The following is a 27,340-nucleotide window of genomic DNA, read 5'->3' as shown; positions in this document are numbered from 1 at the left end:
CGCATGAATTGATGGTCTCATCACTGGCTGAGACCTGTAGCCATGGATAACACTGGTTGAAGTGTCAGCTGTGGCTCCGTAGGTAATGCTGTGGCACAGAGTAGGTTAAAATCCTCCTCGAGGTTGGCGAGGTGGTAATGTCACTGGAATATTGGCTCTGAGAGCATGGGTTCAAATCCCACCATGGCAGCTGGCGGAATTTAAATTCAGTTAATAAATCTGGAATATAAAACTGGCCTCCATAATAGTGACCTTGAAACTATCATCAATTGTTAACCAAAACTATCTGGTTCACTAATGCTCTTATTAAGGAAAGAAATCTGCCATCCTCACCTGGTCTGGCCTACATGTGTCGCCAGAACCGCAGCAGTGTGTTTAATTCTTAACTGCCCTCTGAAATGGGCGAGCAAGCCACTCCGTTCAAATGGGTACATCCCAGGAAAGAATAAAGAAAGATCCAGGCAAACATTGATCCCGGGACAATATTTACAAGTCATTCATCCCTCGAGCAATTGCCACGGAAACAGATTAGATGGAAGGGCATTGGTGTCCAAGTGATTTGCCTGTCTGAAGCGATGGATAAGACATTGGCCAGTCATGTTGTTGAGGATGATCACCCCCCTCATGTGTAGCCTCCTCACTGCAGAGTGCACACACGTCACTGCGTGAGGACCTTGTCCCTTAGACTCCAATACTGCTTCTCTGGTAACGTATGGGAATGTGTAACTCACTGAATTACAGTAACAGCCAATATAGGGAGCAGTTGAGTTGTCTGGGGTCTTATCGGACAGCCAGTTTTACAAGCTGGCCTCCAAGATTTCCGAACACCAGGATGGCTATAACCCTTTCTCAGTCACAGCTTAGACCAGTGTTCTTCAAACTTCTTTTCCGGGGGCCCATTTTTACAAACCGGCCAACCTTCGGGACCCCAACCCGGCCGACCTTCGCGACCCGCGCCGGCCGACCTGCGCGACCCATTATTTTCACCTTGTTTGCTGCTGACAAAAATGGAGGAAATGGTTTTGGGTCCCTTTCGCCCTTGTACACGCTCCTCCAATGGAAACTGTTGGATGAAGGTGAAGCCTTCCAGTGTCGGAAAGCATGGAGTCTCCATCTGTTCAAAGTTCTGCATTTTTTTTCCTGTAAACCTTTATCAAATAAAACCCCCCCGAACTTGTAAAAAAAACCCAAAATGAATAAAATAAATGAAAAAAAAAATTAAATGAACAAAATAAATGAATAAAACCCCCTCGAACTTGTAAAACATAAAGATGCGACCATTTAAAAAAAAACAAAACAAAAGCGGCCGCATTGCGCATGCGTGCCCGATCGTCAGCGCGCATGCGCAGTGCGGCTGCATTTCTTTTACATGTTCGTGGCCATTTTGAAGGCCGCCTGAAGCCGGCATTATTAACAGCCGGCTGCTGCGCACAGATTTGCGTAATCGGGACCACCACGACGAAAGGCTCTGTGACCCTCCCAACACCCGCCTGTGACCCCACTGCGGGTCGCGCCCCTGAGTTTGACCATGTCTGGCTTAGGCCTCGGCTGGAGTAGTGGGTCTATTTCTAGCACCTTAGCCTGCCTTTGAAGTGTGAGGAGTGTTACAGACAAGGAGGACGGGCTACAGGAGGAAGAGTTACATAGAGCAAAGCTATAACTCATGGAATAACAGGGACAGTAACAACATGAATATGAACTTAGCTGAATGATAGGGAATGGAGAGTAATGGTTAATGAACCAGAGGATTTGTAGTGGAATTCCTTTGGGGTCAATGTTGGGACCTCTGCTCTTCCTGATGTATATTAATGACCCAGATTTGAGGTTCCTGGGCACAGTTTCAAAAATTGTGACAACTTGGAAAGTTTGTGAACATCGAGGAGGTTTGTGTAGAATTTTGAAAGGACACAGGCCAATTTGTGAAATGGGCCTACAAGTGAAAATTTAATGCAGAGAATTGCTAAATGATTCATTTTGGTAGTATGGACGTGGACAGCCAGCATAAGTAAAAGGTATTATTCTAAATATGGTGCAGGAGCAGAGGATCCTGGGTATGCATAAATCAAGGTGGCAGGACAGGTTGAGAGAGCAGTTATTAAAGCATAAAGTCTACTGGGCTTTATTTTAGTCATAGAATTTACTGTGCAGAAGGAGGCCATTTGGTCCATCGAGTCTGCACCAGCCCTTACAAAGAGCACCCTACTCAAGCCCACGTATCTATCCTAGCGCCGTAACCCAGTAATCCCACCCAACACTAAGGGCAATTTTGGACACTAAGGGCAATTTAGCATGGCCAATCCACCTAACCTGCACATCTTTGGACTGTGGGAGGAAACCGGAGCACCCGGAGGAAACCCACGCACACACTGGGAGGATGTGCAGACTCCGCACAGACAGTAACCCAAGCCGGGAATCGAACCTGGGACCCTGGAGCTGTGAGGCTACTGTGCTAACCACTGTGCTACCGTGCCACCCTAATCACAAAAGGGAATTGGTTTATTATCTGAAAGGGGAAAATGTGCAGGGCCACAGGGTGAGAAAGACAGGGGGTGGTACCAAGTGAATTGTTCCCTCTGAGAGCTAGCACAGGTATGACTGGCCGAATGGTCTCTTGTGCTGTAACCATTCTATGATTCGTCTAAGATTCTATTGAACCTTCTCCCGCCACTATTACAGATAAAACGCTCCAGATCATAACTACTTCCTGTGCCAATCGATGCCTCCATGTCTCTCCTGATTCTTTTGCCAATTATCTTCAATGTGTTCCCTTGGGTGACCCTTATTTACTCTATCAAACCCTTGATCATTTTGACCAATTATAGTAACAGCCAATATAGGGAGCAGTCGAGTGTGTTTGGGGTCTTATCGAACAGCCAGTTTTACAAGCTGGTCTCCAAGGTTTGCGAACACAGGTTGCCAATAACCCTTTCTCAATCACAGCTTAGGCCTCAGCTGGAGGCGTGTGTCCATTTCTGGCACCTTAGCCTGGCTTTGGAATGTGAGGAGTGTTACAGACATGGAGGACGGGCTACAGGATGGAAAGTTATACCTTCCCTTAATCTTCTCTGCTCAGACGATTTTAAGACTTCCCAAAGCATCACTGATGGAGGCTGCAAATAGTAATACCACGATTTACAGCAGGAATCATAGAAAAGTACAGTGCAGACATTGGCCATTCAGCCCTCAGAGTCTGTGCTAGCTCCCTCGAAGAACAATCCAGTTAGTCCTATGGAGCTGGGTTGGCAAATTTCCCTGTTTTTTAAAAAATAAATATTTTATTAAGGTATTTGAAAATGTTTATAACAGTAACATAAACAATGACATCAACATGGTAAAATAAACACTCTCCCCCCCCCCCCCCCATCATCACGCACCCTCAACCATACAACAACAATCCGCCCCCCACCTCCTCCCTCAGGAATTCTGCATCTGTTGACATTTTTATTTTCCCTGAGAAAGTTGACGAACGGCTGCCATCTCCGGGTGAACTCTAACATTGACCCTCTTAAGGCGAACTTTATTTTCTCGAGACTGAGAAACCCAGCCATGTCACTAACCCAGGTCTCTACACTCGGGGGCTTCGAGTCCCTCCACATTAATAAGATCCGTCTCCGGGCTACCAGGGAGGCAAAGGCCAGAACGTCGGCCTCTTTCACCCCCTGAACTCCCGGCTCTTCCGACACTCCAAAGATCACCATCTCCGGACTCGGCACCACCCGTGTTTTTAGTACCGTGGACATTACCTTAGCAAAATCCTGCCAAAACCCTCTCAGCTTCGGGCATGCCCAAAACATGTGGACATGAATTGCTGGACTTCCCGTGCACCTCACACACCTATCCTCTACCCCAAAACACTTGGTCATCTGGGCCACCATCATGTGTGCTCGGTGGACAACCTTGAATTGTATCTGGCTGAGCCTGGCACATGATGAGGATGTATTAACCCTACTTAGGGCATCCGCCCATAACCCCGCCTCTATCTTTCCACCTAGCTCGACTTCCCACTTGCCCTTAAGCTCCTCCACCGGAGTTTCATCCGCCTCCGAAAGTTCCTGGTAAATATCCGATATCTTCCCCTCTCCCACCCAGGTACTGGAGACTACTCTATCCTGTATCCCCCGTGGCGGCAGCAGCGGAAAGGCCGGCACCTGCTTTCTCAGGCAGTCTCGCACCTGCAAATACCTAAAACCATTTCCTGCTGGCAATTTAAATTTATCCTCCAAAGCTTTCAAGCTGGGAAAGCTCCCGTCTATAAATAGATCCCCCATCCTTCCAATTTTTGCCCTCTGCCAACTCCGGAACCCACCATCCAGCCTACCCGGTACAAACCTGTGGTTATCATAAATCGGAGACCAAATCGATGCTCCTGTTCAGACCATCAATTCACAAGACACGTGATTGGAAGTGAACAGTGGTTTTAATAATCTTACAACTGAGCCTGCCTGCGACGAGATGAACTGGCAGCAGGCTCACGACTGCAGATCTTTATACTGCCGGTTAGTGGGAGGAGCCATGGGTGGAGCCATGGGTGGAGCCCAGTACAAACTCCTCATTTCCCCCTATGGGCAGCACCGCGCAACTGCTCGTATACCGAGCTTACAAAGACACAACACATATAATATAACACAGTGTGAATTACTAGGATTATGATTCACCACATTCACCCCCTGTAAAAAAAAAAAAAATCAAGTCCGGTGGGGGTGAGGGGTCTACAAATTGAGCCGGTCCGGCGGTCGAGTCGTCCTTTGGGATCGGCGAAGCGCCGGGGTTGCAGCCTCTTCGGGTGGCTGGGTGGTGGCGGCCGGTGAGGGTACGATGGCGAACTCCGGGGATGATTCGGTCCGAGCTTCGTAGCCGACTGGTTCGACTGGCAACGGGGAGCGCCGGAAACCCATAGGTGCGGGGGTGCGGAGCACGAGCAGTGAACCTGTAGGCGTGGGGGCGCAGGTCATGGGGGGTTGGGTGTGGTGTAGTGTGAGAGGTACCTCAGCAGTAGTAGTGTTGGAGTTGGATCCTGCAGGCGCCAGGTCCCAGAGGGAAACAGTGTCCTGTCGGCCGTCAGGGTATTCGATGAAAGCATATTGGGGGTTCGAGTGGAGTAGGAGCACTCTCTCAACGAGTGGGTCAGTTTTGTGGGTCCGGACATGCTTCCGGAGGAGAACCGGGCCGGGTATCTTCAACCATGCTGGGAGCGAACCCCCCGTGATAGTGCCCTTAGAAAAAACAAATAGCCGCTCGTGAGGGGTCTGGTTGGTGGCTGTGCACAGGAGGGACCTCATAGCGTGGAGCGCATCGGGGAGGACCTCCTGCCAGTGGGAGGTTGGGAGCTTCCTGGACCGGAGGGTCAGGAGGACAGTGTTCCAGACCGTCGTGTTCTCCCTCTCCACCTGCCCGTTCCCCCTGGGGTTATAGCTGGTAGTCCTGCTCGAGGCAATGCCCTTGTCGAGCAGGTACTGACGCAGCTCGTCGCTCATGAAGGACGAACCCCTGTCGCTATGTACGTAGCTGGGGAAACCAAACAGGGTGAAGACACTGTGCAGGGCTCTGATGACTGTGTGGGAGGTCATATTGGGGCACGGGCACGGGATGGCAAAGGGGAAGCGGGTCAACTCGTCGATGACGTTTAGGAAGTACACATTCCGATTGGTCGAGGGGAGTGGCCCTTTGAAATCGGTGCTCAGGCGTTCAAAGGGCCGGGAAGCCAAGTGGGCCTTGTCTGGTTTGCACTCCGCGCAGATCGGGCAATTCCTGGTGATGGCTTTTACCTCCTCGGTGGAGAAAGGCAGATTTCGGGCTTTGACGTAGTGGGCGAGCCGGGTGACCCCCGGGTGGCAGAGTTCGTTGTGGATAGCTTTCAGGCGGTCGTCTTGCACGCTGGTGCATGTACCGCGGGACAGGGCATCTGGGGGCTCGTTGAGCTTCCCCAGTCGATACATAATATCGTACTTGTAGGTGGAGAGTTCGATCCTCCACCGCAGGATTTTATCGTTTTTAATTTTGCCCCTTTGCGAGTTGTCGAACATGAAGGCAACCGATCTTTGGTCGGTGATGAGGGTGAACCTTCTACCTGCGAGGTAGTGCCTCCAGTGACGCATAGCTTCCACGATGGCTTGTGCTTCCTTTTCGACTGAGGAGTGTTGGAGTTCCGAAGCGGAGAGGGTACGGGAGAAAAAGGCGACTGGTCTCCCTGCCTGATTCAGAGTGGCGGCGAGAGCGACCTCTGAGGCGTCGCTCTCCACCTGAAAGGGGACGGATTCATCCACCGCCCGCATGGCCGCTTTGGCGATGTCCTCCTTGATGCAGGTGAAGGCCTGGCGGGCCTCATCTGACAGAGGAAAGAGTGTGGCCTTAAAGAGTGGGCGGGCTTTGTCCACATACTGAGGGACCCACTGGGCATAATATGAGAAAAACCCCAGGCACCTCTTGAGGGCCCTGGGACAATGAGGGAGAGGGAGTTGTAAGGGGGGGTGCATACGGTCCGGGTCTGGGCCCAGGACTCCGTTTTCCACGACATAGCCAAGGATGGCTAGTCTGGTCGTGCGGAAAACGCATTTCTCCGTGTTATTCGTGAGGTTGAGTTTCTGGGCAGTCTGGAGAAATCGATGGAGGTTAGCGTCATGGTCCTGCTGATCGTGGCCGCAGATGGTGACGTTGTCCAAGTACGGAAACGTGGCCCGCAGCCCGTACTGGTCCACCATTCGGTCCATTGCTCATTAGAACACCGAGACCCCATTTGTGACGCCAAAGGGAACCCGGAGGAAGTGGAAGAAGCGGCCGTCGGCCTCGAATGCCGTGTAGTGGCAGTCCTGCGGGCGGATTGGGAGCTGGTGGTATGCAGACTTCAGATCCACCGTGGAAAAGATGCGATAATGGGCAATCTGATTTACCATGTCTGCAATCCTGGGGAGGGGGTACGCATCGAGGAGCGTGAACCGATTAATGGTCTGGCTATAGTCCACTACCATTCGGAATTTTTCACCGGTCTTGACCACTACCTGAGCTCTCCAGGGGCTGTTACTGGCTCTTTACTCTATGATCCCCTCACGTAGAAGCCTATGGACCTCGGTTCTGATAAACACCCTGTCCTGCAGGCTATACCGCCTGCTGTGAGTGGTTATGGGTTTGCAGTCCGGAGTGAGATTGGCAAAGAATGGAGGGGGGTCGATTTTTAGCGTCGCTAGACTGCAGATAGTGAGTGGGGGCAGGGGCCCGCTGAGGGGGAGGCTTTTGAGGTTGCACTGGAAGTTGAGTCCCAGTAAGAGTGGGCCGCAGAGTTCGTGGAGTCCGTATAGCTGGAAGTTAGAGTAGCTAATGCCCTGGATCGTTAGGGTCGGTGAACTGAGTGTGAGCCCGAAGCGAGGGAGATAGTTTGCCGTGCAGGGAAAATAGGGAGCGAACAGCGTCTTACCAGATCTGGGTGTACGAAGCTCTCGGTGCTCCCGGAGTCGAAGAGGCACGGTGTACTGTATCCGGTGATTTTAACGGTCATCATCGAGTTGCGGAGGTGTTTCGGACATGACTGGTCCAACGTGACCGCGCTGAGTTGCGGGTAGTCGGCGGCTCGATCAGCTGTGCTGGAGTGGCCCAGTGATGACTGCCCTCTGAGTTCGTAGTCGTCGATGTGAGTTTCAGAGTTTGAAGAGGATGGATCCCAAGATGGCTGCCCCCGTGGATCGCACGTGGCGGGCGGCGATGAAGATGGCGGTCGCCTTGAGTCGCACGTGTCCGGCTGCGTGGAGGAGGGTTGCCAAGATGGCGACCCCCATGAGTCTCACGTGTCTGGTGGGGGCGGAGTCGGCATACAGGCCACAGCATTTTGGGCCCTGCGGGCTTGCGAGTTTTGGAAGCGAGTGCTCTGGGCTGCGGGAGAGTTTGGAGAGGGGGATTTCTTCGCCAGGCAGACCCGAGCAGAGTGTCCTTTGCGACCGCAGCTGCTGCAGGTCGCATTGCGGGCCGGGCAGTGCTGCCGTGGGTGGTGGGGCTGCCCACAGAAATGGCACACTGGGGCTGCATAGTGGGTGGGTGGCCGCGCGGTGCAGGCCTGGGGCAGTCGCTGGTCGGGGGCCCAGGATGGGGTCGCTTGATCCGCGGGGACGAGGTGAGGCTGCGGAACGAGACTTCCATGGTAGTAGCCAATTCTACAGTGTCCTCCAAGTTCTGGGCCCCTTTTTCGAGCAACTGCTGACGCACATAGTTTGACCTGAGCCCTGCCACGTACACATCTCGGGCAGCGAGCTCCATATGCTGGTCGGCTGATACAGCTTGATAATTGCAGTCCCGAGCTAAGGCTTTTAAAACGCGCAGGAATTCATCCAACGACTCCGCGGGGCACTGGCGGCGGGTCGTAAAAATGTGGCGTTCGTAGACCTCGTTGATGGGCCTCACGTACATTCGATCTAGCATGGCTAGGGCCTCCATATATGAGGTAGTACTGTTAAGTTGAGTAGAGATACGGTGGCTCACCCTTGCGTGCAGTAGGCTGAGTTTCTGCTCCTCTGTAGTTCTGGAGTGCTTGATTCAGCCAGGTAGGCCTTGAAACATCTGAGCCAGTGTAGAAAGATTTCTTTCGCCTCTGCATCCTGCGGGTCGAGTTCTAGTCGGTCAGGTTTGAGGGCTGATTCCATAGTCGTTTTCTTCAAGTTTCCTAAGACTATTAAATTGATGAGACCATCAATTCACAAGGCACGTGATTGGAAGTGAACAGTGGTTTTAATAGTCTTACAACTGAGCCTGCCTGCGACGAGATGAACTGGCAGCAGGTTCACAACTGCAGATCTTTATACTTCTGGTTAGTGGGAGGAGCCATGGGCGGAGCCAAGGGTGGAGCCCAGTACAAACTCTCATCTCCCCCTATGGGCAGAGCCGTGCAACTGCTCGTATACCGAGCTTACAAAGACACAACACATTTAATATAACACAGTGTGAATTACTAGGATTATGATTCACCACAGCTCCCTCCACTCTTGTATCTCCTCCATTACCCCTAGATCCTCAGAGCCGCCACTACCACTGGACTTGTGGAGTATCGGGCCGGTGAGAGCAGCAGAGGTGTCATTAGCAATGTTCCCAGACTGGTGTCTTTACATGACGCCGCCTCCATCCTCTCCCATGCCGACCACTACCCACTTCTTAATCATGGCTATATTAGCCGCCCAGTAGTAATTGCAGAAGTTCGGCAGCGCTAACCCCCCCTCCCTCCGACTGGGCTCCAGCAACACTTTCTTCACTCACGGGGTTTTACCCACCCACACAAAGCCCAAAATAATCTTACTCACCCGCTTGAAAAAGGCCTTTGGGATGAAGTTGGGGAGGCACTGAAAGACCATCAGAAATCGGGGAAGACCGCCATTTTCACTCTCTGTACCCTCCCGCCAGTGATAGCGGGAGCATGTCCCATCTCTTAAAGTCCCTTTCCATATGTTCTACCAACCGGGATAGGTTTAACTTGTGCAGTGCCTCCCATTCCCAGGCCACCTGGATTCCCAGATATCGAAAGCTCTTCCCTACAATTCAAAGCAGCAGCTCTCCCAGTCTCTTCTCCTGTCCTCTTGCCTGGATCGCAAACATCTCGCTTTTCCCCGTGTTCAATTTATAGCCTGAAAAAATTGCCAAATTCCCCCAGGATTCGCATTACTCCCCATCCCCTCCAATGGGTCTGAAATGTACAAGAGTAGGTCATCTGCATAGAGCGAGACCCGGTGCTCCAACCCCCCTCCCCGAACCAGCCCTTTCCAGTTCCGAGAGGCTCTCAACGCCATGGCCAATGGCTCTATGGCCAGAGCAAACAGTAACAGGAAGAGGGGGCACCCTTGCCTTGTCCCTCGGTGTAGTTCAAAATACCCCGACCTCAGCCAGTTCATACGCACACTCGCTACTGGTGCCTGATAAAGCAACCCAACCCAGTGTTGTGCGTTTTGTCTCTGCTACTTGGTCTTTTCTGTGGCTCTGTTCCAATTAGGGCACTGAGTGAATTTGCCTTCTTTCTATATTGTCTGTGTCCGAATGCTTCAAGCAGTGTTCTTCAAAGTCGGGGGCGCGACCCGTGGGTGGGTGTCGGGAGGGTCGCGGAGCCATTGTCCGCGGCGCTTCCGATCGCGCAAATCCCCGCCCAGCAGCCGGCTTTTCATAACGCTGGCTGCAAGCGGCCGGGAACATGTAAAAAAACAATTTGGCCGCATTGCGCATACGCGCGATGATCGGTGCGCATGCACATTCCGCGAACATGTCAAAAAAATTTGGCTGCATTGCGCATTGCGCAAGATGATCGATGCGCATGCGCAAATCGGGCACGCATGCGCAGTGCGGCCGCTATTTTTTTTAAGCAGTTGCAGCTTTTTGTTTTACAAGTTCTGTAGTGATTTTTATTCATTTATTCATTTATTTTATTCATTTAATTTTCATTTTTTTCATTTATTTTATTCATTTTATTTTTTTACAAGTTCGGGGAGGGTTTTATTCATTTTTTTCATTTATTTTACTCATTTTATTTTTTTTTACAATTTCGGGGAGTGGGGTGTTTATTTGATAAGATTTTACAGGAAAAAAAATTCAGAACTTTGGACAGATGGAGACTCCATACTTCCGACACCGGAAGGCTTCACCTTCATCCAGCAGGTTCCATTGGAGGAGCATGTACGAGGGCCAAAGGGACCCAAAACCATTTCCTCTATTTTTGTCAGCAGCAAACAAGGTAAGAGAAAATGGTGGGTCGTGCAGGTCGGCTGGCGTGGGTCCCAAAGGTTGGCCGGTTGGTAAAAATGGGTCCCCGAAAACAAATTTTGAAGAACACTGGCTTAGAGTCGCCAGGTACCGAATGATACCACCACAAGTTTCAACCGGCTATCGATCAAAGAGCCAACACCAATTAGTTCAAGGTCAAGGATACTTTATTTACAGACAATCAATCATGCAACATAAACACTGCTAGTTAACTACACCTATTACTGAGACAACCTGTACTTAACTTCGGGCACCCGGTTTAGGTCAGGAAACAGTGGCCGCTGTTCAATTCTGGATCTCTCGGGTTCGAAGGGGTAACTGCTGCTCAGCTGGGCTCGTCCTTCTGGTAGTGGGCGTTGAACTCCAACTCGCTTCTGGTGCTGCTGCAGTTGGCGATGGCCGTGACCGGAGTACCAAGGCCAAAAGAGAGCAAGCATATGGCGAACTCTTCCTTTATACTCGGGGGAGGGGGGGGGGGGGGGGTTGCGCTCGTTTGGGCGGCCCTTCAATTTGGGCCTTGCTAATTGGGTGATCCCTGATCACTCTGTTCGATTCTTTAACCAATAAGTGGGCGGGGATCTGGATGGCTGGTCGTGTCCCAAGCGGTTATTGACCCCCCGTTGTTTGCGTTTCCCTTGGACAGGGAGTGGCGCTGAAATGTCTGGGACTGTCCCGGTTGCCGGAGTACCCGTCCTTTGTGTTGGGGGAGATGGGCCATCACCTGCTAATCGGCCTTATTAACATGCTAATGGGATGGGGTTTCGATGCTGTCTGGACCTTGCTGACAAATATGCATTTCAGGCTCTGAGCCTGTCTGACTCTTGGCTTGTCCATTTTACCCATCAGTCTTTGCGAGTTGCTCTGTACTTAGTTGGAAGTGATGGCTGCACCAGTCAATAAAGCCCTCACCAAACCCAAACCTTCCCAGCGCCTCCCACAGGTAATTCCACTCCACCCGATTAAAAGCCTTCTCCGCATCCATCGCTACCACCACCTCCACCTCCTCTCCTTCTGAGGGCATCATAATAACATTTAGAAGCCTTTGAACATTGGCCGTGTGTTGCCTGCCCTTTACAAATCCCATCTGGTTTTCCCCTATCAGCCCTGGGACACAGTCCTCTATCCTAGTGGCCAGTATCTTAGCCAGCAGTTTGGCATTCCCACATTCAGTAGAGAAATCGGCCTGTATGACCCTCATTGCTCCGGATCCTTCTCCCGTTTCAGGATCAATGAAATCGAGGCCTGTGACATTGTTGGGGGGAGGACTCCCTTCTCTCTTGCTTCAGTAAATGTCCTCACCAGCAATGGGCTCAATATCTTTGAAAACGTCTTATAGAATTTCACCGGGTAGCCGTCCGGCCCCGGGGCCTTGCCCGACTGCATGCCCTGCAGCCCCTTAATTATTTCCTCAATTTCAATTGGGGCTCCCAGCCCCTCCATCAGATCCTCATCCACCCTCGGGAACCTCAACTGATCTAGAAACTGCCTCATCCCCTCCACCCCCAGCCGACTCATATAATTTACTGTAAAAGTCCTTAAACAGCTCGTTCACCCCCGCTGGGTCTAGGACAGTATTACCTTAAACACCTCGTTCATCCCCGCTGGGTCAGGACAGTATTGCCATCTCTACTCTTTACTCTCCCTATCTCCCTGGCCGCCTCCCTTTTCCGGTGCTGGTACGGCAACATTCTGCTTGCCTTTTCCTCGTACTCATAAATCGCCCCCCTAGCCGTCCTCAACTGTTCCACCACTTTCCCTGTGGTCAACAGCCCAAACTCCGCCTGTAGCCTCCGCCGCTCCCTCAGTAGCCCCGCGTTCGGGGCCTCCGAGTATCTCCTGTCCACCTGGGGTATCTCCTCCACTAATCCATCCCTCTCAGCCCGTTCAGCCTTTTCTCTGTGGGCCCATATCGAGATTAATTCCCCTCTGACCACTGCCTTCAAAGCTTCCCAGACCGTCGCTGCGGAAACCTTCCTCGTATCATTTGTTTCCAGGTAGTTCTGGATGGACTTGTTAACCCACCCACAGATCACTTCGTCCGTGAGCAACCCCACATCCAGTCTCCACAGCGGGCGTTGCCCTCTCTCCACACTAACCCGTAGATCCACCCAATGTGGGGCATGATCCGATACTGCGATTGCCGAGTACTCAGTATCCACCACCTCAGAACAAAATAGTCGATCCGAGAGTATACCTTGTGGACATGTGAGAAAAAGGAAAACTCCGTCCTCGGCTGTCCAAACCTCCATGGGTCTAGTCCCCCCATCTGTTCCATAAACCCCTGCAATTCCTTTGCCGCAGCCGGCTTCCTCCCTGTCCTGGATTTTGACCGGTCCAATTCCGGATCAATGACTGTGTTGAAGGCCTCTCCCATGATCAGGTTGTGTGACTCTAATTCTGGGATCTTACCTAACACCCACCTCATAAATTCCACGCCGTCCCAATTCGGAGCATATATGTTCATGCGTACCACCTGCACCCCCTCCAGCTTCCCACTCACCATTATGTACCTACCCCCCTTGTCTGACATGATTCTCCCTGCCTCGAATGCCAGTCGTTTGTTGATCAAGATCGCTACCCTCTTGTTCTTTGAGTCCAGTCCTGAGTGGAACACTTGGCTAACCCCCCCCCCCCCCCACCTTCCTCAATCTCGTCTGGTCTGTAACCTTTAGGTGTGTCTCTTGTAGCATTGCCACGTCTGCCTTCAGTTCCCTCAAATGCACGAACACGCGAGCCCTCTTGACCGGCTCATTCAGTCCTCTCACGTGATCAGCCTGAACGGGGGCTCCCCCCCCCCCCCCCCCCCCCCCCCCCCCGCCTGCCGACTAGCCATCACCCTTTTTAGGTCAGCCTCGAGCTCGCGCCCTCCTCCTCCTTAAGCCCCCCCTCGGAGAGTCGCCATTCCCGCCCTCCCATTTGTCCTCTAGTAACAGGTCCTCCCCTGTCAGCAAAGCAGCCCCCCCCCCCCCCAACCCCCACTCCCCCCAGCAACAACACTAGAAACCCAATCCCCCAAGTCAAGCTCCTGCTTAACACCTGCTCACTCCCCACTGTGCTTCGGAGAGTCAGCTGACCCATGCTAACTCGATAGCTCCCGCCCCTGGCACCAAGCAGTCTGTCTCCCTATTGTACTCTCCTCTCTTCCCCCTCCCACATGAATAAATATTTTAAAGGCATCACATTCCCCAGTAAATAATCAACTGAAAAAACAGTGAAGAAACAGTCACTTTAGAAAAATAGTCACCCAAAAAGCAGAACCAAATTCAAAGCCCATCCCCCCCCAACAAGGTCCTGCAAGACACCGCAACCTTTAACCATCCACACAGTCCGTTATTTCACAAAGCTACTTAAATTTATACAATCCAGCACCACAAATCGCCGCCACAGCACTTCTCCAAGGCTTAAGTGTCTTTTAATTCGCCTCCAGCTTAATTTCTTTAATAAAGGTCCGAACTTCATCTGGCGTTTCAAAGTAGAAGTCCCGTTCTTCATGTGTGACCCACAGACGGGCTGGGTACAACATCCCAAACTTCACCCCCTTCTTAAAGAGGGTCGTTTTTGCCCGATTGAACCCAGCTCGCCTCTTGGCCAAATCCGCTCCCAGGTCCTGATAGATGCGCAACTCTCAATTCTCCCACTTGTTGCTCCGTTCTTTCTTGGCCCACCGCAGAACGTGTTCCTTGTCCAGGAAACGGTGAAAGCGTACCACCATGGCCCTCGGCGGCTCGCTCGCTCGGGGCTTCCTCGCGAGGGCTCTGTGCGCTCTGTCCAATTCCAGGGGGTGAGGGAACGCCCCTGCCCCCATCAACTTCTCCAACATGTCCGTCCCATAGGCCCTCGCATCCGATCCCTTCACTGCCTTCAGGGAGGCCAGCAATTCTGAGATTCTGCCTCCTGGACCTGTTCTCCAGGTCCTCCAGCTTCTTCTGCATTCTTTTCTGGACGGTCGTTCATCATCCCACCTTGCTTTCCAGCACTGTTATATACTCCTCGTGCCCGGACAACTTTTGTTCCACCTCCTGGATCGCTCTCCGTGGGTTTCCTGATTCTGAACCACTTGATCAATCGAAGCCTTAAATCGGGTCCAGCGTGTCCTTCTTCAGCTTGGCGAAGCAATCCTCGGAAAACCTTACCAGCTGCTCCGTCGACCACTGTGCCGTCTCCCCGTGGCCCTTGCCCCCCACCGTGCTGTCCTGTGATACCAGCTCTGCTTACGTTTCCATTATAGGACTTTGTCGTCTCACCCAGCCACCTCTGGTCCAATTCTCCATACACCGGAGGGGGATTTCTCCTTACTGTCTCAGTCTTCACCGATTTATCCCATAAAACCCGGGGAAAAAAAACAAGGGAAAAGGTCCAAAAGTCCGTCACAGGCGGGAGCTATCAAATATGCGACCCTGTCCTCCACAGCCGCCACCAGAAGTCGGTAAATTTCCCTGTTAATTACACCCGGAAAAGACCTTTCTGTAAGTGGCCGTTACTGCAATTCTCAATGACTGACCCCTGATCCTGTTACTGTGACCCCTTGGTTTAGATTTGCTGATCAACGGAACAATCTCTGTGTCTACCCTATCCAGCCCCTTCAGAATTTTGCAGGTTTTCAATGAGATCACCTCTCAATCTTCTACACTCCGGAAAATATAAGCCCAATATCCTGAGCCTTTCATCATAGGCCAACCCCCTCATCTCAGGGACCAATCTAGTGAACGTTTGCTGTACCGCCTCCAATGCAGGTATATCCTTTCTAAGGAGCCTGACCAACATGGCAGATGATTTGAGGGCACACATTAAAACATGGGGGTATTATGTCATTGCTGTCACTGAGACCTTGTTGAGAGAGGAACGGGATTGGCAGCTCATTATTCCAGGATGCAGGATCTGGAGCCAGGATGGGGAATGAGGTAAAAGAGGAAGGGGTGTCGCAATTTGATCAGGGAATCAATTACAGTGGTAAGGAGGGATGACATCTTAGAAGGCTCTTCAACTGAAGCCATATGGGTCGTGTAAAAGTAATAGGGTAGTGACAATTCAAATTCCCCAATATTAGTTGGGGGAGTCGTAGCGTGGAATGTTTAGAGGGAGCGGAATTCTTAAAATGCCTCCAGGAGAACTTTTTAAGTCCGTACGTAGAAGGACCTGCAAAGGAGGGGTGGTCCTGGACTTAATTTTCAGGAACGAGGCCAGGCAAGTGGTGGAAGTACCAGTGGGGAGCATTTTGCCGACAGTGATCATAACTCAGATTCAAAATTGTTATGGAAAATGGATGGGCCGGAGATCGAAGTTCTAAACTGAGGGAAGGCCAATTTTAATAAGATCAGATATGATTTGGCCAGAGTGGACTGGTTGCAGACAGTGTGAGGTAATTCTGAGAAAGAACAGTGGGACGTATTCTAGAAGAAAATAGGGAGAGTACAGGGCCAACATGTACCAATAAAGAGAAAGTGTGGGACCAACAAATCCAGGGAACCCTGGATGGCGAGGGAAATATGGCACTGGATAAGGAGAAAACGCACTGGGCAGCAGAAGCCCTGGAGGCCTGGAATGTGCAAGAGGGAACTTAAAAAGGAAATTAGGAGAGCAAAAAGAGAACTTGAAAGGATACGGACAGGTAAAATAAAGGAAAAATCTAAGTTGTTCTACAAGTACATTGAGGGTAAAAGGATAACTAGGGAAAGAGTAAGGCCCATTAAGGACCACAATAGTAATTTGTGCCTGGAGCCGGAGGTGGGGTCTCAATTCAGACTCAATGGGCCGAAGGGCCTTTTCTGCACTGTATTTTTCTATTTTCTGTGATGTAGGTACGGTTCTAAATGAATACTTTGTGTCAGGGTTCGCCCGTGAGAGGGACGGTGAGGGTACAGAAATCGGGGAGAAGGACTGTAATAAAATTAAAGAGATTAACATGGACAGAGAGGAGGTTCTGAGTGGTCTGGCAGGCTGTAAAGGTAGATTAATTTCCAGGACCAGATGAAATGTATCCCAGACTGTTGAGTGAGGCAAGAGAGGAAATAGCAGGTGTGCTGGCAATGATTTTCAATTCCTCTCTGGCCACAGGAGAGGCGCCGGAGGACTGGAGGATAGTCAATGTAGTACCATTATTCAACAAGAGAGGAAGGGATAAACGACAGGCCAGTCAGTCTAACCTCAATGGTGGGGAACTATTATGGGTTGAGAGTCAGAATTGATCTGCATTTGGAGATGCAGGGATTAATCGAGAACAGTCAGCATGGTTTTGTTAAGTGGAGGTCATGTCCGGTGTAGTGTGTAGTTGAGGAAAATGTAAATACCTAGACACCAGAATCGGGTGAAGCATACAAGAGTGCAGTATTAACCAGGTCAGTCCATAAGAGGGTCATTTAGGAGTATGGTAACAGCCGGGAAGAATCTGTTCTTGTGTGTTCTCAGACTTCTGTATCTCCTGCCCGATGGAAGAAGTTGGAAGAGTGAGTAAGGCGGGTGGGAGGGATCCTTGATTATGCTGCCTGCTTTCCCCAGGCAGCGGGAGGTGTAGATGGAGTCGATGGATGGGAGGCAGGTTCGTGTGATGGACTGGGCGATGTTTCTTGTGGTCCTGGGCCGAGCAGTTGCCATACCAGGCCGTGATGCAGCCCGATAGGATGCTTTCTATGGTGCATCTGTAAAAGTTGGTAAGGGTTAATGTGGACATGCCAAATTTCCTTAGTTTCCTGAGGAAGTATAGGCGCTGTTGTGCTTTCTTGGTGGTAACGTCGACCTGGGTGGACCAGGACAGATTTTTGGTGATGTGCACCCCTAGGAATTTGAAGCTGCTCACCATCTCCACCTCGGCCCCGTTGATGCTGACAGGGGTGTGTACAGTACTTTGCTTCCTGAAGTCAATGACCAGCTCTTTAGTTTTGCTGCCATTGAGGGAGAGATTGTTTTTGTTACACCACTCCACTAGGCTCTCTATCTCTCTCCTGTATTCAGACTCGTCGTTATTCGAGATCTGGCCCACTGTGGTCATGTCGTCAGCAAACTTGTAGATGGAGCTGAAACCAAATTTTGCCATGCAGTTGTATGTGTACAGGATGTGATAGCACTGGAAAGGGTGCAGAGGAGATTTTAGTTATGAAGGGAGATTGGATAGACTGGGGTTGTTTTCCTTGGAGCAGAGATGAGAAGGGACATCGAGATGTATAAAATTATGAGGGGAATAGATAGAAAGATATTTTTCTACTTGTGGAGGAACCAATGATCAGGTAAGGGGCAGGAGGTTTCGAGGGGATGTGAGGGAAACCTTTTTTGCCCAGAGGGTGATGGGAGTCTGGAACTCGCTACCTGATAGAGGCAGAGACCCTCCTAACATTGAAGACGTATTTAGGTGTGCACTTGCGATCCCAGTGCATACAAGGCTATGGGCCTCGTGCTGGAAAATCGGATTCAAAGTTAGGTGGTTATTTTTGACTGGTGCAGATGCGATGGGCTGAAGGGCCTTTCCTGTGCTATATGATTCTTTGGGCGCGATTCCCTTGCTGCGTTGCGCTTAAGCGAGAGCACAGCGTGGCTGGAGAATCCTGGAGAGGGCTCCAGCGGACCTCCCAACAACCTCTGTGCCTCGCTGGATTCACCCAAATCCCGCGAGACGTCGGAGTCGGAACTCTGCCCCAAATGGGCGGGACTGGATGACGCTCGCAGAAGGAGTTTGGAAACCTACCTCCGACCGACCTGCCCGGGATTCACCGGCATCCGTCGATTCTCCAGCCTTATTACAATTCCAAGGGCGGGATTCTCCAACCAGAGAAAGCCGCCTGAGGTCAGTGGATTTTTCCGTTGTCGGCGTCTCGCCCGTGGCGTTGGTGCAGTGGGAGGGGCGGGAGAATCCAGCCCTAAGTGTGGGCCAAACCGGTGAGAAACTCCCCAGGGCCCAAAAAAGTGACTGTCATTGAATCGCGATGGGGAACCCACTGGCAGAGCCAGTGGGAAACTCTGAAAAACCCACCATAAATCAACTGAGATATGTTTGGGGAGAATTGCGCCCAATGACTCAGCTGTTTGGAGCACACAGTGCTCCAGATGTGATTGCACCAAAACTCTGCACAACTAGGGCAAGACTTCTTTGTTCTCCAATCCCTGTGCAATAATGGCCAACATGCCATTTGCCTTCCTAATTGCTTGCTGCACCTGTATGCTAACAGTCTGCGTTCCTGTACCAGCACATCCAAATCTCTTTGAACATCAACAATTATTTACAAGCTACACAGCTTTTACAAAATATTCTGCTTGATCATTCTTACAACCAAGGTGAATCACTTCATACTTCTTACATTATACCCCCATCATTGACTTCTGCACAAAATCAGTGAAAATGTAATGGGCAGTGTTGATGTCAGTCAGTTGTGATTAACACGGGTGTTGCAGTTACTCCTGTGAAAAGTTTGAGTTCAGGCCCGAGTGCACCTGGCATTGAAGCAGATTTGATGGATCTCGTGGTGTAGGTCCCCAGGCTAGAGTAAGGATATTGCCATTCCTGACTGCGGAGCGTGCATGTGTGGAATCGTTGTTCACTCCTTCGCCCCAGCAGCCTTTCCCAATCCTCCTCCCTTCTGGGTGGAGCCGAGGTACTGGAAAAGGATTAAACTGTTATCTGAAAGGAAAGGATATGAAGGATTATGGGGCGAAGACAGGAGAATGGCACTAGTTCACTTGGAGAGCCAGTGCCAACACGATGGGCTGAATGGCCTCCTATGCAGTAACGTTCTATTGTTTACAGCAACTCTTCCCCTCCCTGGCTGACTGAGGGACAGCATTTTGTTTTGCTGGTATCTTGGTTCAGAACCTATGCAGCAAGTCGGTTTCTCATTGCTTCCTACAAGATACAGAGATGGGATGTACTGACTGGGCTGAAATGAGTGTGGTCACAGTTGCTGTTCTGTGCGCTCGCTGAGCTGTGAGTGAAGCTGCTCCTCGGCTTTGCTTTTGGCTCTTGTCTCACTAAGTGAATCAGACTGTCTGCAGAGACATTGGAGAATGGCGGAAGTGACAGAGGCCCTGATACCCAGGTCACTGTCGTTGTTCTACGGGGTTACCCTCTGGTACAGCTCGGTCTGGGGAAATGTGGGACAATTCTCACACTCGGACCCATGAAGGAGTAACTGACAGCACAGAATCATTAAAGCCCAAATTTAACCTCCCTCTCGTCTCTCCCCGCCTCAGATTACAGAGAACCATATAGAACAGCTGGAGGCCATTCAGCCCATTGTCCTTGTACCAACTCTTTTTGAATCCAGTTAGTCCCCATTGTCCGTGTGGGCGTCTCCTTTTCACATAATTATCTAGTTCCCATCTCTAAGTTATTAGTCCATCCGCTTCCACTGTGCTTTCAGACAGTGCATTCCACATTTTAACAACGCACTGTGTGTTTTAAAACACAAACTCTCCTCCTCCCCCCCCACTCCTGGTTATTTTCCCCATTCCTTAAATCTCCGTCCCCTAGTTACTGACTCTCTGGTCAGTGGAAACGGTTTCTCGTTCTTTAGTCTTCTCAAAACCCCTCTGTATTTAGAATTGCTGTTTCAAATCTCCCGTGAGGGTAACTGGGAATGGGCAGCAAATTTCAAGAGGTGGGTGCCGGCAACACCCACCTCTTGAAAATAAATTTATGGAAAATGTGCCAATTTCAAAAGTTTGGACTGAGATGGGTGTCTTTTCCCACAGAATGAGAAAGCTGTGGGGTGACTAATAAAGATTCTGCAGCTTACCGAAATCGCAAATATGTTATGGTGCAGAAGGAGGCCATTCAGCCCATCCTGACTTCAATGACTCTCCAAAAAAAAGCATTGGGACTTGCTTCCGTTCCCCGGCCTTTTCACTGTAATCCTGCACAATGTTTCTATTTAAATAATCATCCAATGCCCTCTTGAATACCTCAGCTGAACCTTCCTCCACCACACTGCCAGGCAGTACATTCCAGAACCAAACCACTCAGCGTGAAAACGTTTTCTCTCCTGTCATATTTGCATCTTTTGCAAATTACTTTCAATCTGTGCCCTCTTGTTCTTGATCCTTTTACAAGTGGTACAACTTCTCCCTATCCACTCTGTTCAACCTCCTCTTCGCCGCCTTCTCTCCAACAGTCCCAACCTCTCCGATCTATCCTATGCCTTTGGGGGCAGCAGGGTAGCATGGTGGTTAGCATAAATGCTTCACAGCTCCAGGGTCCCAGGTTCGATTCCCGGCTGGGTCACTGTCTGTGTGGAGTCTGCACGTCCTCCCCCTGTGTGCGTGGGTTTCCTCCGGGTGCTCCGGTTTCCTCCCACAGTCCAAAGATGTGCGGGTTAGGTGGATTGGCCATGCTAAATTGCCCGTAGTGTCCTAATAAAAGTAAGGTTAAGGGGGGGGGTTGTTGGGTTACGGGTATAGGGTGGATACGTGGGTTTAAGTAGGGTGATCATGGCTCGGCACAACATTGAGGGCCGAAGGGCCTGTTCTGTGCTGTACTGTTCTATGTTCTATGTTCTAAGTGAAGTTTCTCATCCCTGAAACCGATAATAAACTACCCAAAAAAGTGACTAAGTGTTATGAATACCGGTGGGGATTTCCCAGGCAGAGCCGACTGGAAACTCCCTGAAAAACCCGCCACAAATTAACTTGGAAATCTTTCCGTTGAATCGCGCCCTAAATCCATGGCAAATAAAGTGTTCTTTTAAGAAATTCTTTAAAGTGTATCTTTAAGAAATGAGGCAGCTCATTTTACTGAAGTGGTGTCAGAGGGTGGGGGTAGCTGAGTTGAGCTCACTTCTGCTTTTAGTTTCAGTTTGAGAGAGCAGCTGAAAAGTGCCTGGCTGGTTTGCTGAGAGCTGCATGGATAAAAAGAGCTTGGGTGTGTCTGTGTTTGCAGTGAGCTGGATCTGCTGTGATCTCTGCCAGGAAAGACTATCTCTGAATCATTTGGGTGATTTAAACTCATAATAGTAATGTCTTTAACCTGATGTGTTTCTGTTTAAAAGTGTTAAGTCTTTTGGAGGTTTGAAGGAACATTTTGAGGGATTATTTTGTGTTGTATTATTTTCGGGGTTATCTTGAAGTAAGGGGTGTTAAGGGATCCAATGTTTATTTCAGAAGGTTAAGTTGAATTCATGGAATAAACATTGTTTTGTGTTTAAAAACCCACGTGTCCATAATTATAATACCACACCTGGAGACCAAGCTGTGTGCTTCAAAAGCAACAATACATTAAAGGGAGAGGTTGGTCGAACTCCATGATACATTTTGGGGATCTGAAAACGCTGCTCCCATAACACCTCCGACATTGAATTAACAACACAGAAACATTCGGCTCAACTGCTACGTGTGACAACAGTGGCCACACTTGAAACCTACTTTGGTGGTTGTGAAATACTCCCCTTTAATAATTAAACAGACAGGGCAGCCTAAGTGATGGAAGAATTTCCAGCCAGCAGTAAAAATGCTCCACCGTTTTAACGGTTACAGGGAAAGGAATTTGGGAACTTGCGTTTTATTTTTTGCCGGTTATTTTTCAGGAACCTTTCTGTCGGCCTTCATGGTGCTGTGCGGAGCGGAGACTGACCTGCCGAACCGTCACGTGTGCTGCGTCTTCCTGATCAATGTGGCTGCTGCACTCATTCAGATTCTCACGGCAGTAGTGATGGTGGGCTGGATCATGAGTATATTCTGGGGAATGGACATGGTCATCCTAGCCAGTAAGTGGAAGCTGCCATTCAATAATCTCCTTCCCCCCTCGTCCTGTCCCCACAGTCAATGAGTGTTATTGTGGCGTTTGATTGACCGTGTGAACCGGTGGGTATCAGAGTGACGTAATGTCCTCCCCGCCCTGATCTACTTCAGTGGCAACCAGCGCCAGGAAAGATTTAGATAGGGCACTTGATTCCCATCTCACTTTGCACTATCGCACGGTGAAAATTCAGCCCCCTTTAAATTTGACTTTCAACCCAATCAGCGGCTGGTTTAGCACTGGGCTAAATCGCTGGCTTTGAAAGCAGACCAAGACAGGCCAGCAGCACGGTTCATTTCCCGTACCAGCCTCCCCGGACAGGCGCTGGAATGTGGCGACTAGGGGCTTTTCACAGTAACTTCATTAAAGCCTACTCGTGACAATAAGCGATTTTCATTTTCATTTCGTTTATTTTGATTTTCATTTTCATTTCTTTTTTTCAACCCATGATATCACTTCAGTGTCATGATCTGATGAAAACTCCACCACCAGATCCCTTCATGGCCTCCCCTCTCCCTATCTCTGTCATCTCTTCCACCCCACACCCTCCGGATATCTGCACTCTTCCAATTCTGCCCTTTTGATCATCCCAATTTTAATTGCTGCACCATTGGTGATGATGTCCTAAGCTCTGGGACTTCTTCCCGAAACCCCCTCTGTCGCTACCATCCTTCTTTACAACACTCCCTGGCTTGTCATTATCAAGCCCCCACTCCAAAATCACCCCGGTCAGAAAATGCATCCACCACAGCAGGGCAGCGTGGAGCCTGACTGGTCTGCTTGGGCATGCCCCTGGTGAATAGACCTCCCAGGGGAGTGCAGCGCACAGCGGAGGGAGGGTCTTGATGGGGCACTGCCCTCTGGGGCGAGGCTGGGGGGGGGGGGCGGTGGAGAAGAGGTTGCAGGGGGAGGGTTCCAGGGTGATATCCTTTGTGCTGGGGCAGGAAAATCAGACGGCAGAGATGGTTCATGGGGCCCACCCATTGAATTTATTCCCAAATCTGGGAAAATTTGGCGGGGTAACAAGTGTGTGTCAGTGTGTCAGACACGTAGCAGATTCCTGATCAGCATTCATTTGTTCCGCAAACTATCCAGGGAATGTTACCCTCACTAAATCTCGGAGTGGGATCAAGTGTCACTCACTCCCTGGGTGGGGCTTTACCGCGCCCCCTGCTGGCAGGAATTTCCAGTCCTGCCAAAATTGATGGACCTTTGCCCAGCTCGCTGCATCTTCCAGTGCCGCCCCTTGCTGCGACAGAGCAGTAAACGTTGCTGTGTGAGAAGAACAAATTCCTGATATCAGGAATGTTGGTATCAATCTGAGACACCTAAGCCTACTCTCAGTTTCAGTTTGAAAAGTAATCCCTTTCCTGCGTTGTGTCCAGCACTTCATTGCTCCATTTAAAAAAAATCCAAACTGTAGTGAGCTGTTGGAGGGTGTACAGCGATACGGAGGCCCAGAGCCTGCCGTAGTGAGCTGTGGGAGGGGGCACTGCGATACAGAGGCCCAGAGCCTGCCGTAGTGAGCTGTGGAAAGGGGTACTGCGATACGGAGGCCCAGAGCCTGCCGTAGTGAGCTGTGGGAGGGAGCACTGCGATACGGAGGCCCAGAGCCTGCCGTAGTGAGCTGTGGGAGGGGGCACTGTGATGCGGAGGCCCAGAGCCTGCCGTAGTGAGCTGTGGGAGGGGTCACTGCGATACGGAGGCCCAGAGCCTGCCGTAGTGAGCTGTGGGAGGGGGCACTGTGATACGGAGGCCCAGAGCCTGCCGTAGTGAGCTGTGGGAGGGGGCACTGCGATACGGAGGCCCAGAGCCTGCCGTAGTGAGCTGTGGGAGGGGGCACTGTGATACGGAGGCCCAGAGCCTGCCGTAGTGAGCTGTGGGAGGGGGCACTGCGATACGAAGGCCCAGAGCCTGCCGTAGTGAGCTGTGGGAGGGGGCACTGTGATACGGAGGCCCAGAGCCTGCTGTAGTGAGCTGTGGGAGGGGGCACTGCGATACGGGGGCCCAGAGCCTGCCGTAGTGAGCTGTAGGAGGGGCACTGCGATACGGAGGCCCAGAGCCTGCCGTAGTGAGCTGTGGGCGTGGGTACTGCGATACGGAGGTCCAGAGCCTGCCGTAGTGAGCTGTGGTAGGGGGCACTGCGATACGGAGGCCCAGAGCCTGCCGTAGTGAGCTGTGGGAGGTGATATTGCGATATGGAGGCTCAGAGCCTACCGTAGTGAGCTGTGGGAGGAGGTACTGCGATACGGAGGCCCAGAGCCTGCCGTAGTGAGCTGTGAGAGGGGGCACTGCGATACGGAGGCCCAGAGCCTGCCGTAGTGAGCTGTGGGAGGGAGTACTGCGATACAGAGGCCCAGAGCCTGCTGTAGTGAGCTGTGGGAGGGGGCACTGCGATACGGAGGCCCAGAGCCTGCTGTAGTGAGCTGTGGGAGGGAGTACTGCGATACGGAGGCCCAGAGCCTGCCGTAGTGAGCTGTGGGAGGGGGTACTGCGATACGGAGGCCCAGAGCCTGCTGTAGTGAGCTGTGGGAGGGGGCACTGCGATACGGAGGCCCAGAGCCTGCCGTAGTGAGCTGTGGGAGGGAGTACTGCGATACACAGGCCCAGAGCCTGCCATAGTGAGCTGTGGGAGGTGGCACTGCGATATGGAGGCCCAGAGCCTGCCGTAGTGAGCTGTGGGAGGGGGTGCTGCGATACGGAGGCCCAGAGCCTGCTGTAGTGAGCTGTGGGAGGGGGCACTGCGATACGGAGGCCCAGAGCCTGCCGTAGTGAGCTGTGGGAGGGGGCACTGTGATACGGAGGCCCAGAGCCTGCCGTAGTGAGCTGTGGGAGGGGGCACTGCGATACGAAGGCCCAGAGCCTGCCGTAGTGAGCTGTGGGAGGGGGCACTGTGATACGGAGGCCCAGAGCCTGCTGTAGTGAGCTGTGGGAGGGGGCACTGCGATACGGAGGCCCAGAGCCTGCCGTAGTGAGCTGTAGGAGGGGCACTGCGATACGGAGGCCCAGAGCCTGCCGTAGTGAGCTGTGGGCGTGGGTACTGCGATACGGAGGTCCAGAGCCTGCCGTAGTGAGCTGTGGGAGGGGGCACTGCGATACGGAGGCCCAGAGCCTGCCGTAGTGAGCTGTGGGAGGTGATATTGCGATATGGAGGCTCAGAGCCTACCGTAGTGAGCTGTGGGAGGAGGTACTGCGATACGGAGGCCCAGAGCCTGCCGTATTGAGCTGTGAGAGGGGGCACTGCGATACGGAGGCCCAGAGCCTGCCGTAGTGAGCTGTGGGAGGGAGTACTGCGATACAGAGGCCCAGAGCCTGCTGTAGTGAGCTGTGGGAGGGGGCACTGCGATACGGAGGCCCAGAGCCTGCTGTAGTGAGCTGTGGGAGGGAGTACTGCGATACGGAAACCCAGAGCCTGCCGTAGTGAGCTGTGGGAGGGGGTACTGCGATACGGAGGCTCAGAGCCTGCTGTAGTGAGCTGTGGGAGGGGGCACTGCGATACGGAGGCCCAGAGCCTGCCGTAGTGAGCTGTGGGAGGGAGTACTGCGATACACAGGCCCAGAGCCTGCCATAGTGAGCTGTGGGAGGTGGCACTGCGATATGGAGGCCCAGAGCCTGCCGTAGTGAGCTGTGGGAGGGGGTGCTGCGATACGGAGGCCCAGAGCCTGCTGTAGTGAGCTGTGGGAGGGGGACAACGATACGGAGGCCCAAGCCTGCTGCTGTGAGCTGTGGGAAGGGGAGGTCAAGAAAACAAATTGTTTTAAGCTGGCTGGCAATCACTGGAGGAGCAGGTTTCTTGAAACATTGGATATGTGTGTGGACACTGAATCTGGTTTATGTTCCAACAGATGGGAATGAGTGACGATGGGAGGGGAGGGTGCGGGAAGTTGGCTTCCTTCAATGTATGACTTTTGTTTCAAGACAAATGTGTTTTTTTTTTCCTGCAGGCTACAGAGAGCAGGGGATCCCGCACCATGTGTAGCCCTGTGAACAGCTCCCAGAGGATCAGTTACTCGCCGCGCCCCTCTCCCCTTTTCCACAGGCAACCATTGCTGGGAACCCGATTGGACGTCTGTTCAGCACATCCAGGCTTTGGGAAGCCAGAAGGCCCTCACGACAGGCCTGTTTTTTTTTTCAACAGTTTAAACTACGTGGGCCAGGAAGAGGGGGATTGGAAATAAACACAGGTCAATGGAAACGATATCCTAGGTTCCCCCCGCTCTGATGACTGCCCACTTGGAATGGCCTACAGTGACTTTTCTTCATGTTTCCATGGTAGCAGTGGCCAACATTCTTTTGCTGTAAGCCGTCGGGGAAGTGGGGACTACGTCGATGATCTTCTGTTTCCCAACGCCGTTGCTGATTTTTCCCAGAAATTCCGGGGGGCCGGTGGTGGCAAAATGTTGTTAACCCCATTTCTTGTTTTTAAAAATGAATAACATTTTTGTGGGGAGATAAATACAGAACCGAATGATTCGAGGGAACACTTGGCATAAATTCTGATTTGACAACCAGAGTCTTTAGGAATGGGGGTGGGGGTGGGGGGGAATGGGGGTGGGGAGAGGGGAGTGGGGGTGGGGCGAGGGGAGTAAGAAACATCGTCAATATGAGCTATCTGGGAAACTGAGATGGGGAGAAAAAGTTCATTTTATTCCTCTGCACCCTGGATGTTATCCCCTTCAAGCAAAGTTACCTTGCATCAAAGAGAGATTTGTTATGATCTGTTAACAGTTTCGGGAAAGTTTTAGTTGAAGTGGAAATTGGAGCAGGGTCTGTTGGAATCGACGATGTGACCTCCGCCCTCGCGGTTTCTACCACTCTCTCTGGGTATCCCAGCATGCCCACTCCCGCTCAGTTGACCCCAGAGTCCGCCATCTTCCCCCCCCCCCCCCCCCCCCTGCTCATGGAGAC

At 51.6% G+C, this 27,340-nt stretch overlaps 1 protein-coding gene across 1 annotated transcript in view; it reads left to right on the top strand.

Moving 5' to 3' along the window:
* Positions 1-26,955, top strand: part of stum (stum, mechanosensory transduction mediator homolog) — an 85,330-nt gene extending 58,375 nt beyond the window's left edge. The window contains exons 2-3 of the mRNA XM_038798762.1: positions 22,221-22,400; positions 26,377-26,955. Of these exons, the coding sequence (XP_038654690.1) occupies positions 22,221-22,400; positions 26,377-26,411 (215 nt within the window). The 3' untranslated portion in view covers positions 26,412-26,955. The remainder of the gene's footprint in view (positions 1-22,220; positions 22,401-26,376) is intronic.
* Positions 26,956-27,340: the final 385 nt, after the last annotated feature.

This window comes from Scyliorhinus canicula, chromosome 6, assembly GCF_902713615.1.
Source record: "Scyliorhinus canicula chromosome 6, sScyCan1.1, whole genome shotgun sequence".
NCBI classification, from domain to species: Eukaryota; Metazoa; Chordata; class Chondrichthyes; order Carcharhiniformes; family Scyliorhinidae; genus Scyliorhinus; species Scyliorhinus canicula.
Note: the sequence above shows the minus strand (reverse complement) of the source record. Positions and strands in the feature narration are given on the sequence as shown.